Consider the following 12,523-nt stretch of genomic DNA (forward strand, 5'->3'; position numbering starts at 1 on the left):
GCCTTCTCACTGGCATTTTCAAGTTTCACGACTATGACTATGGCCTGCCGACATTCACAGTCGAGACGGATCACAGGCCCCTGGTCTACATTATCCACAAGGACCTTAATGACATGACGCCTCGGTTGCAGCCCATCCTCCTCAAACACAGAAGGTATGACTTTGACCTGGTCTACACGCCTGGCAAGGAGCTCATCATTGCCGATACACTGTCTCACTCCATCACCGTGCCTAGTGAACTACTGAACGTCATCCGGTAAATTGAGTCACAGGTTGAGTCACAGGTGCAGCTGTGTGCTAGCACCCTCCCGGCATCTGATGAGAAGGTGATTCGTATCTGTGAGGAGACAGCCAAAGACCCCCTCTTACAGCGTGTTATGCAACACCTCGCCAATGGCTGGCAAAAAGGGCAGTGCCCTCAATTTTTCAATGTAAAGGATGACCTGACGGTGGTTGATGGTATCCTCCTCAAACTGGACCGGATTGTAATTCCACACAGTCTCCAGAGCTTGGTGCTCCGTCAAATCCATGAGGGCCCCCTGGGTGTGGAAAAGTGCAGACGCAGAGCCAGGCAGCCTGTCTACTGGCCCGGGATTAGCCAGGACATCGCGAACATGGTCCTCAACTGTGCGACCTGTCAACGCTTCCAGCCAGCGCAGAGTAAGGAGACACTTCAGCAGCATGAAATCAAAACCTCTCCGTGGTCCAAGGTTGGCATCGACTTCTTTCATGCAAATAGTCGTGATTACGTGTTAATCATTGGTTACTTTTTCAATTACCCTGAAGTCTTGAAGCTCTCAGACCTCACACCTCGGACCGTCATCAAGGCCTGTAAGGAGACGTTTTCCAGGAATGGTATCCCACTCACTGTCATGAGTGACAATGGTCTTTGCTTCAGCAGCCATGAATGGTCGCTGTTTGCCCAGTCGTATCAGTTCAAACACATCACTTCCTGCCCACACTATCCGCAGTCAAACGGAAAAGTTGAGAAAGGGGTGCACATAGTGAAGCAGCTCATCTGCAAGGCCGCGGATTCTGCGTCTGACATTCACCTTTCGCTGCTTGCATACAGAGCAGCCCCACTGCCCACTGGCATGTCGCCAGCTCAAGTCCTGATGAACAGGGACCTGCGAACGACACTTCCAGCCATACACATTCCCAACCTTGATCACCTCCCAGTGCTGCAGGAGGTATAGCAACTCCGAGACCGGCAAAAGCAGGGCTTTGATGCTCATGCCACCGATTTGCCCGTGTTATCCCCGTCAGACACTGTTGGGGTCAAGATCCCTGATGTAGGCTGGTCAGCTCCAGCTGTCGTTGTTCGACAGGCTGCCCCCTGCTCGTATGTTGTGCGTCTGGCTGATGGTTCTGTAGTGCGACGAAACAGACGGGCACTGCGCAAAGTTGCCAGCCCGCAAACACATTCTTCTCCATTTTCTTCTGTTGTTTTGCCACCTCCTGATACCTCGATCACGAGGCCACCAGTCAGGCTTCAATCCCGCCCATCAAGGCGCTGTCGTTCCCACCACCACCTCTCTGGCGGTCGACCAGGATCAGATGCAAGCCACAGAGACTGGACTTATGAACATTTGTTCTGTTTGCTATGTTCTGTGTTCTCGCATTAGACAGCTGTTTTCACATGGACATATGTTCACATCCACTGCATGTATATATGTTAATATTGGCCTATTCTTGTAAATACGTTCATATATGTCATCCAAACATTTTTAAAAAGGGGATATGTCATGATATGCAGACACACACATAATGATATACAGACAAGCAGCTAATGGGCACAGAGAACAGGACATGACCAATACGCAGGTAGGACACTCAGGGTGGGATCTGACTATAAAAGACACAAGGCACTCACACTCCGACTCTTCCCACTGATGAACATCCAGAGAGTCAGTCAAAGGTGTTGTTACAATCTCACACCCCCACCACGTGGCTAAGAGCTAGTCTGGTTCAGTCAGACAGAGTAACCACACTTAAGTTAGCAGAGTCGAACTCACAGAGAACTGTGCTATTAGTTCAATCAACCTGATTGAACTAACTTCAAGGTCTGGAGTATCTTTCTGATCTAAGCTGCATCCAGTTACAGCCAGTGTTAGACCAGTGTACCTAACACGACAGTTACAAGCTGTGCTTTTGTTTTCACTGGGTGCAGGCCGTCTGTATCAATGCAGTATCCTTAGCCTGGAACACGCACTTGTCTCTCTTTAGGCAGACACCTGCTTTGGACAATCTCCTTCTTGGTGTTTCTCTGTGATCAGTACATTACCCAGATACACTGCTACTTTGGGCAGTCAGTGGAAGGTGTTCTCCATTATTCTCTGGATGATGGGTATGCTGTAGAGCCGCAAAAGTGGAACCAAGTATATTCACACAATCCCTTGTGGGTGACATATTTCCCCATTGCTGTATCAAGCTCCAGCTGGAGGTATGCAAGCCTCATATCAAGTTTTGTGGATGCATGGCTTCTGCCCAATTTTGTGTACAGGTCCTCGATGCCCAGCATGGGGCACTGGGCCAAGCAAGAGACTCTGTTCACTGTCATCTTGTAGTCGCCGCAAAGGCAGACTGACTTGACCTGCTTCAACACTGGGACCATTGGTGCTGCCCATTCCACAAATTGGACAGGGTGTATGAATTCTAGGTTCTCCAACCACAGCAATTATAGTCTCCACCATTGTGAGCAGGGTGTAGGAGACCGGTCATACCTCCTTGTTGACATAGATTTTCGCCCTGGCCCTTTTATTTTCCAAGGACCTCATACAAGTTACAAGTTCCAGTTCCCATCTTGAAGATCTGCTACACGTCTAGGCAAAGTTTCTGCAATCAATCTCAACCTAAAAGGCTGGGTCTGGTCCTTGTACCACATCAACGGAAGTCAGACCATCTGTTGTCTGTGGGTGACCGGTGGTCACAGTGGTTCCTATGATTTTTTATGGTTTCCCTGAATATGTCGGCAATCTGGCCCTGGTATTGCATAAGACTAGAGGCAGGATGCCCATTTGGAGCTGATGAAAGATCTGCTGTCCAATGATGAAGACGCAGCTCCTGTGTCAGCCTCCATGTCTAAGAGGTGACCATTGATCTCAGAGCATAATCCAGATCGGGGCCATTTTAAGGGCAGTGATGCAGTTTAATCGTATCAGTTCATCCTTCAGGCTGGTCAATGTGTAAGGTCCTGGCTTGAGGTGGCTTCATCTTCTGGCCAGGCGGGTACGCGCTCTGTCAACTCTTGCGGTCTTGGCTTAGGTGTGTCCTAAGACTGCATGTGCAGCAACTCTGTGAGTGCTTCCTGTTGTCCTCTGGCAACTATCTATCCCTAGTGGCTCCTGGGCTTCGAGCTTTGGCTAGGTACCATATGCCTGACTGTTGACTTAGAGGCAGATGGGTCATGTAAATGTCATCTCTTGGGGGCACAGTTCTTCTGTATGGGGTTGTCCGATGCTTTGGGTACTGTAATCGATGGAACGCTGGAGTTGCTGGGCCCCTTTTTCGGTGATTTCGCGAGATACAGCCGGTCCTATGGCTTATTTTAGATGCAGGGTAGATAGGCCCTGCCAATAGTTTCCCCTGAGCTGCTACTTTATTTATTCCACATACTAATCGGTCTCTGAGCATTTCTTGGAGGGACAGTCCATACTCACAATGTTCGGTTAGTTTCCAGAGTCAAATTAGGAATTCTGTTACCAGTTCTCCAGGGATTCCTCCGGCTGTATTAAATCTATATCTTTGCAGTATTACGGATGGTTTCAGGCCACGGGGGTTCACCCTAGTTCGATGAGTTAATTGAAGAACTTTGAGCCTGCGGTTTCTGGGTAGGTTAGGCTTTTGATGATGCTGGACATTGGAGCCCCACAGGCAGTCAGGAGAATCATCTTATCTCAGTCTTCTGCATCCATGCCGTTTGCTCGAAAGAAATATCACATTCTTTTAACATATTGACACCAAATCTCTACATTTGCTTTGTTTGGCTGTAACTTCGTGAACAGCTGCATCTTCGAAACGCCCTTGGTTTTATTTTCTTACCAGATGAATTGGTTCAGGCAAGTATAATAATCCAGGAGACCCAAGAAAGAAGGTTCATTTAAGTTTATTATGAACTTAAAGGTTATGCCTGCTACCGCAGCATACAACAACAGAGTCCCAGTCGGAGGGTAACAGGAGTCCCGGTCCCAATTCTGGCCGGTATTTAAAGGGCTAAGTAATGAGACCCAGCTGGGCGGACCTTCGCCCATTAGTGGGGAAGCTTGTATTCTACGAGTCCCATGGGGCGATCTATCAGTATATCCCTGTGAGCCTCGTGAGGGTTATCACAGTGAGTGAGTGGGTGAGTGAGTGAGTGAATGTGAGTGTGACTGAGTGTGTTTGTGGAAGTGAGTGAGTGTGACTGTGGGCGAGAATGAGTGAGTGTGACTGTGTGTGGGAATGAATGTGTGAGTGTGACTGAGTGTGTGCATGGGAATGTGTGAGTGTGTGTGTGTGTGATTGTGATTGAGTGTGTGTATGGGAGTGAGTTAGTGTGATTGTCTGTGTACATTGGAGTCTGAGTGTGACTGTGTGTGTGCATAGGAATGAGTGAGTGTGACTGTGTGCATGGGAATGAGTGAGTGTGACTGTGTGCATGGGAATGAATGAGTGTGACTGTGTGTGTGCATGGGAATGAGTGAGTGTGACTGTGTGCATGGGAATGAGTGAGTGTGACTGTGTGCATGGGAATGAGTGAGTGTGCCTATGTGAGTGCGTGGGAATGAGTGAGTGTGACTGTGTGTGCATGGGAATGAGTGAGTGTGACTGTGTGTGTGTGGGAATGAGTGAGTGTGACTGTGTGTGTGCATGGGAATGAGTGAGTGTGACTGTGTGTGCGTGGGAATGAGTGAGTGTGACTGTGTGTGTGTGGGAATGAGTGAGTGTGACTGTGTGTGTGCATGGGAATGAGTGAGTGTGACTGTGTGCATGGGAATGAGTGAGTGTGACTGTGTGCATGGGAATGAGTGAGTGTGCCTATGTGAGTGAGTGTGCCTATGTGAGTGCGTGGGAATGAGTGAGTGTGACTGTGTGTGTGCATGGGAATGAGTGAGTGTGACTGTGTGTGTGTGTGGGAATGAGTGAGTGTGACTGTGTGTGGGACTGAGTGAGTGTGACTGTGTGTTTGCGCGGGAATGAGTGAGTGTGACTGTGTGTGTGCATGGGAATGAGTGAGTGTGACTGTGTGTGCATGGGAATGAGTGAGTGTGACTGTGTGTGTGCGTGGGAATGAGTGAGTGTGACTGTCTGTGTAGGAGTGAGTGGATGAGTGGGAATGAGTGAGTGTGACTGAGTGTGTACATGGGAATAAGTGAGTGTGTATTGGAGTGAGTGTGACTGTGGGGGAATGAGTGAGTGTGACTGAGTGTGTGCATGGGAGTGAGTGAGTGCGACTGTGTGAGAGTGAGTCAGTGAGTGTAACTGAGTGTGAGCATGGGAGTGAGTGTGTGTGACTCAGTGTGTGCATGGGAGTGAGTGAGTGTGACTGAGTGTGTTCATGGGAATGTGTGAGTGTGATTGAGTGTCTGCATGGGAGTGAGTGAGTTTGTGTGTGAGAGTGTGTGTGTGAGTGTGACTGAGTGTGTGTTGGAGTGAATGTGACTGTGGGCGGGATTCTCCGGCCCTGTCAGCCCGGCGACCGGAGGTCAGTGGAATTCTCCATTCTACGCGGCTCGCCCGGGACGTTCTTGCGCCGGGCGGGACAGGAGAATCCAGCCCTGTGTGGTTGAGTGCATGAGTGTGACTGAGTGTGTATGGGAGTGACTGAGTGTGTGGGTGGGAGTGAATGAATGGAGGTAAGTATGAGAGATTGAATGAATGGACGGCAGTATGTACAAGAGACTGGGTGAGTGTGGGGTTGTTTGTGTGAATCTGCCTTATGCCCAGACACAGATTTCTCACTCACTCTCACCACCACGTACAAAGATACACATGCCTCCACTCACACTCACCCACCCACATACATTGACACTATCACAGTCTGGACATTCTTATTACTTACTGTTTTTTAACTCGCAATTTATTGCCATGACATTGCTGCACTTTTGCTCAGTAATTTTCTCTTTCCTTAAAAGCGCAACTTTTTTTGAAATTCAGTTTCTTTTTGTGCCAAACTTTATCATTCCAAAATTTGCCCATCAGCCCCTTGAGTGAGAAAAATATGCTTGCCCCCAAGCTAAAGGTTTGGACAAGCCTGTCCTAAAATGTCCAGCCTTGGATACAACACTCCAATTCTGGCCAAAGACATGCTTTAGAGAGGGTCATCAGAATTCCTTTGCTTTGAACACTTATCCTCTATTTATAAAGTCTAGAATCACATTTTTTTTAATGCTTTCCCAACCTGCCCTGTCACCTTCAATGATTTGTATACATTTACTGCCAGATCTCTCAGAATTGTATACTTTAGTTTACCTTGCCTCTTCTTCCGACTGGAATGTATCATTTCACACTTCTCAGTGTTAAATTCCATTTGTACCTGCCTGCCCATTCTACCAGCCTGTCTATGCTCTCTTGAGGTCTGTCACTGCCTTCTCACAGTTCATGATGCCTGCAAGTTTTGAAATTTTGTTCTGTACACCCAAATCCAAGTCATTAACATGTACTGATCCCTGGAGAACACTAAAACTAGAACCAGAGGACATCATCTCAGACTAAATAACGAACCTTTAAAACAGAGATGAGGAGGAATTTCATCAGCCAGAGGGTGGTGAATCTGTGGAACTCTTTACCGCAGAAGGCTGTGGAGGCCAAATCATTGAGTGTCTTTAAGACAGAGTTGGATAGGTTCTTGATTAATAAGGGGATCAAGGGTTATGGGAAGAAGGCAGGAGAATGGGGATGAGAAAATATCAGCCATGATTGAATGGCGGAGCAGACTCAATGAGTCGAGTGGCCTAATTCTGCTCCTATGTCTTATGTCTTATGTCTCATGGTCTAACACCACTGTGAAACTTAATCCAGTCTGACTAACAACTGTTCACGACCACCCTCTGTTCCTAATGACCAATTTTGGATTCTTGTCGCAGGGAGGTATAAAGTATCAAACAGACAGACAATGGCATTGAGCCAAAATGCACAAAACATGTACCAAGGGAGAAGTTTGTCTTTGTTATTTGTTGAACAATCACAACTTTGAATATAAAAATGCATTGATGTGTTTGCTATTGATTAAAAATTGATTGCCCAAGATAGATATGAATTGTTATTTTTCACTCAGAGTATATCACAATTTGTACGATACCATTGTGAATCTACATCAGTTATAAAGAGTAGGAATGATAATTTAAGTGTTCTTTCTTGTGTTTGCTCACAGGTCAGCCTCAATGAATAACAACATAACAGACTGTCGTGCCTGTGGATTTTTATGTTGCATCATTCAAGATCGTCTCCCTACGTTAAACTACAGAACGATAAGGATAACTCACTTCACAACCAAAACAACATGAAAACAAACTATCTTTGGAAACCATTATTTTGACAATAATTTTCTGAATATCTTCATGTTTTCAACTAGCAGTGTGAGATTGTATCTATATATCTGGCTTATTTTATAAAATTATTAACAAATTATAGTAAGCAGAATCTAAATGATGGAATCAATGTAAGGAACTAGGCAGCACTATTCACCCAGCTTCATTGAATTGCTCCCACAACAGGACATTTTAGAGTTTGAGAGATTGTGGTTGAAAAAAATACATGGCTCGATGATGGCTTGATGCTATCTCAATCATGAATGATTTTCTGTTACACTGATTTTTCTTCTGGGTTGTGCATGAACGCCAAAACTCATCAGCTACTCCTCAATGTGGTTGGTATTTTCAAATCAAATTTTCTTGGCTGCCTGCCTGCTCAATAAATGATCAGAATTTCTCTTCTGCGCCATTATCTCTTTGCTACCATTGGGCTCCAACAACATTGGAAACCAGCTCTCCCACATATCGGGGTTTAAATCTCCTCTATGCCATCAGGGACTTCTAAAGTAACAAATAAAATTTGATTTTAATACAAAACAGTTCAATTACTTATTAAAGGTGTGATATTTTGATATTCAAACTAAACAATTTTTCTACTCTTTGATTTTCAATGGGGGAAGCAATGGGGGCTGGTTTAGCACAGGGCTAAAGAGCTGGCTTTGAAAGCAGACTAAGGCAGGCCAGCAGCACGGTTCAATTCCCGTACCAGCCTCCCCGAACAGGCGCCAGAATGTGGCGACTAGAGGCTTTTCACAGTAACTTCATTTGAAGCCTACTTGTGACAATAAGGGATTTTCATTTCATTTCAATTATGAACATGATGGTGTGAGTCTAATGTGAAATTATATCCAATAGACTGTTGTCCTCCAGAAACCTGCCAATGTTAAAAGTGGTGGCTTTTTAATCAGACAAAATAGGGTTAAAAAAAATTGTCAGACTGGCAGGAGAAATTACACATGCATAAAAGAACTTGCATTTATATAACACAGAAGCAAAATACTGCAGACGCAAGGAATTTGAAATAAAAATGGAAAATGTCAAATTCTCGGCATGTGAAGCAGCAGAAGTGGAAACGTGAACATTTCATCCACAGGTCTGATGAAGGGCCATTGATGTTAAACATGTCTCTCCACAGACCCGCTGAGTCTTTCCAGCATTTTATGCATTTATGTGACACCTTTAATGTAGCAGCAAATTTCAATGTGCTCCAGAATCAGAGAATTGTTTCTGCACTGAAAGAAACCAGTGAGCCCAATGTGTCTGCACTGCCCCTCCAAATGAGCATCATGATTGAGTGCCATTTGTCTGCCTTTTCCCCAAATAATCATCTCATGCCCTATCAAATGACTGGATTGAACCTGCCTCCACCACACTACCAGGCAGTGCATTCCAGACCCGAACCACTCATTGTGTGGAAAAACGTTTTCTCACATCATATTTGCTTGTTTTGTAAACTATTTAAAACCTGTGCTCTCTTGTTCTTGATCCTTTTACGAGCAGGAACAGTTTCTCCCTATCTACTCTGTCCAGCCCCCGCATGATTTTAAACATCTCCTCTCAGGCTTCTTCTCTCCATGGTGACCAGTCCCAACCTCTCCACTCTATCCTCATAACTGAAGCTTCTCATCCTTGGAACCATTCTTGTAAACCCCTTCTGCAGTCCCTCCAATGTGTTCACACCCTTCTTCTAGTGTGGCGCCCAGAACTGTACACCACAATGTTTACATGGGGGAGGGGTTGGGGGCCATTCAGTTTGTGCGTTGATTGAAATGAAAAATGAAAATCGCTTATTGTCACAAGTAGGCTTCAAATGGGTAAATAGGCTTACTGTGAAAAGCCCCTAGTCGCCACATTCCGGCGCCTGTTCGGGGGGGCTGGTACGGGATTGGGAGCCCTTTAAAGATCTCTGTGGAGCTGGCCTTCCTGACTCTATCAGACACCACCTCGCCAGAGTGATGGTGTAAACCATGCCCACTCACGTTTGTTTTACTGAGAGAAGCCCGAGATCTGGACTGAAAACTGGGTTGTGCAACTGGAGGGCCGCACACCAGTTTTCAGTCTGAGCCTGATGCTTTGAAGAAATATGGGGAAATTCCACCACATACCTTATCAACGAAACTGCAGCAGACTTGGCAGTTCACTGATGTGCACTTTGTATTCCTTCAGGGCCACACAGCTTCTGACTTCAGTACAGCCTTAATGCAAAATGGACAAAACAGCTGACCTTCAGAGGAGTATTATGACACTCTGGGCTGGTGCGTGGTCTATTCCAGCTCCACAGGCCCCAGAGTTCCAACACAAGTGAATTAACCAGTAATTTGTAGAAGGTTTCTGAGATCTTTGACCCTTGACTGCTCTGATAACTTACAGGCACCAAATTTGTAAGTAAAACACAATAACTGTTTATTTCTAACAACAGGAGAGATAAGATATGCAAAAATTATAATAGAATATTGGCCAGCCAACCTATTACTCCCTCTTTTACCATCTCACCCTCTACCCAAGACACACACACGGAAAGGGAATGGGGTAAAATGAAAGGAATTAAAATGGAAGAAAAAGATGAGTGTCCTTGTCACTGATATTGAAATTGTTGCAGCCAGCTATCTTCCCAGGATGCAGAGTGTTGAAATCACCAGCTGGATTGCTCACAAGTTTCTTCTGGCTGGAACATTCAGGCTGGACTCTCAGGCTGTGGGATCCCCTCTGGGGAGTAATTTTAACTTGTATTAGCCTGGGCCTTCACTCGAAAGATCAACCTCAGGTCTGTTTAATTCTGAGTTGCTTCCACTTCCACTAGATTAACTATCAGCATCACTGATAAGATTAGAGCTCTCCACATGAGAGTTTAAAAAGGGGTTTCAAACAACCCACCCTGCCTGCAGCTGGTGCTGGAATAGATTTCCCTGTACATTTAACTGGTTGTGCAGAGAGAAAGGCCTTTTAGGTCTTTAAAGAGAAATCTTTAGAGAAGCTGTGGTCCTCTAGTTTCATGATCAAAATGGAAGCTGAAAGCAAACACACAGTCTCACAAAGTAAGGAACATGCCGGAATGATCAGCACCAATCAACATCAAATGTGAATTGAGACCCGGGAATATAAAATGTCCATTGGTTGACAGCCAACTCCATCAAGAGGTGTAATCGCTGATGTCAGAGCAACAGCACAGCCTACTGGGAATTAGTTTTTTTAAAATTAAAAATGTACATGTCCCAGTAATTATTCTGGTATAAAAACTAAAACAGCCAAAAAGAACAGAAATTACAAAGGAAAACGAGGGACTGACATGGATTTGTAAGTGAATCTTCACAGATGAGGGTGACTGCCCAGACGTCAAGTCAGCATTTGACCGAGTATGGCATCAAGGAGCCCTAGCAAAACTAGAACGAATGGGAATCAGGGGGAACCCTCCGCTGGTTGGAGCCACATCTAGCATAAAGGAAGATGGTGGTGGATTTTGGAGGTCAATTATCTCAGTTCGAGTACATCGCTGCAGGAGTTCCTTATGATGTGGAGATGCCGGCGTTGGACTGGGGTGAGCACAGTACGAAGTCTTACAACACCAGGTTAAAGTCCAACAGGTTTGTTTCGATATCACTAGCTTTCAGAGCGCTGCTCCTTCCTCAGGTGAATGAAGAGGTCTGTTCCAGAAACACATATATTGACAAATTCAAAGATGCCAAACAATGCTAGGAATGCGAGCATTAGCAGGTGATTAAATCTTTACAGATCCAGAGATGGGGTAACCCCAGGTTAAAGAGGTACAGATCCAGAGATGGGGTAACCCAAGGTTAAAGAGGTACAGATCCAGAGATGGGGTAACCCCAGGTTAAAGAGGTACAGATCCAGAGATGGGGTAACCCCAGGTTAAAGAGGATTTGTCTATATATGTGTTTCTGGAACAGACCTCTTCATTCACCTGAGGAAGGAGCAGCGCTCCGAAAGCTAGTGACATCGAAACAAACCTGTTGGACTTTAACCTGGTGTTGTAAGACTTCGTACTGTGCTCACCCCAGTCCAACGCCGGCATCTCCGCATCATGGCTACCATCGACACCGCAAACTGCCGGCTCAAAGTGGAGAGGATCTCCAGGAAGATCGCGCATATAGACACTGACATTAAGTTTCTACAAAGATGCAAGAAAGCAGACAAGAATTCACACCTCTTTAACCTGGGGTTACCCCATCTCTGGATCTGTAAAGATTTAATCACCTGCTAATGCTCGCATTCCTAGCATTGTTTGGCATCTTTGAATTTGTCTATATATGTGTTTCTGGAACAGACCTCGTCATTCACCTGAGGAAGGAGCAGCGCTCCGAAAGCTAGTGACATCGAAACAAACCTGTTGGACTTTAACCTGGTGTTGTAAGACTTCGTACGGAGTTCCTTATGGTTGTGTCCTAGGCTCAACCATCATCAGCTCCTTCATTAATGACCTTCTTTCCATCATAAGGACAGAAGTTTGCTGATGCTGCATGATGTTCAGCACCAGTCGCAACTCCTCAGATACCAAAGTAGTCTTTGTCCAAATACAGCAAGACCTGGACAATCCAGGCTTGGGCTGACAAGTGGCAAGGAACATTTATGCCATGCAAGTGCCGGGCAATAATCATCTCCAACAAGAGAAAATCTCAATCATTGCCTCTTAACATTCAATCGCATTACCATTGCTGAATCTCCAACTATCAACATTCTGGGGTTACCATTGACCAGAAACTGAACTGGGCTAAGCATACTATAGATACTGTGGCTACAAGAGCAGGTCACAGGTTCGGAGTCTTGTGGCGAGGAGCTCATCTGCTGACTCCTGAAAGCCTGTCCACATCTACAAGGCATAAGTCAGGAATGTAATGGAACACTTAACACTTGCCTGCTTGAATGCAGCTCCAACAAAACTCAAGAAGCTCCACACAATCCAGGACAAAGCGGCTCACTTGACTGGCAATCCATCCACAAACAACCCCTCCCTCCACTACCAATGCACAGTGGCAGCAATGTGTACCTTCTACAGC

At 45.7% G+C, this 12,523-nt stretch overlaps 1 protein-coding gene across 2 annotated transcripts in view; it reads left to right on the forward strand.

Annotated features, from left to right (window-relative positions):
- The window catches only part of LOC140393912 (uncharacterized), a 428,933-nt gene extending 420,885 nt beyond the window's left edge, over positions 1 to 8,048 (forward strand). For both annotated transcript variants that reach the window (XM_072480540.1, XM_072480549.1), the window contains one exon: positions 7,352 to 8,048. In XM_072480540.1, coding sequence (XP_072336641.1) covers positions 7,352 to 7,365 — 14 coding nt within the window. In that variant the 3' untranslated portion in view covers positions 7,366 to 8,048. The remainder of the gene's footprint in view (positions 1 to 7,351) is intronic.
- Positions 8,049 to 12,523: the final 4,475 nt, after the last annotated feature.

The sequence above is a fragment of the Scyliorhinus torazame genome, chromosome 2 (assembly GCF_047496885.1).
Source record: "Scyliorhinus torazame isolate Kashiwa2021f chromosome 2, sScyTor2.1, whole genome shotgun sequence".
NCBI lineage: Eukaryota > Metazoa > Chordata > Chondrichthyes > Carcharhiniformes > Scyliorhinidae > Scyliorhinus > Scyliorhinus torazame.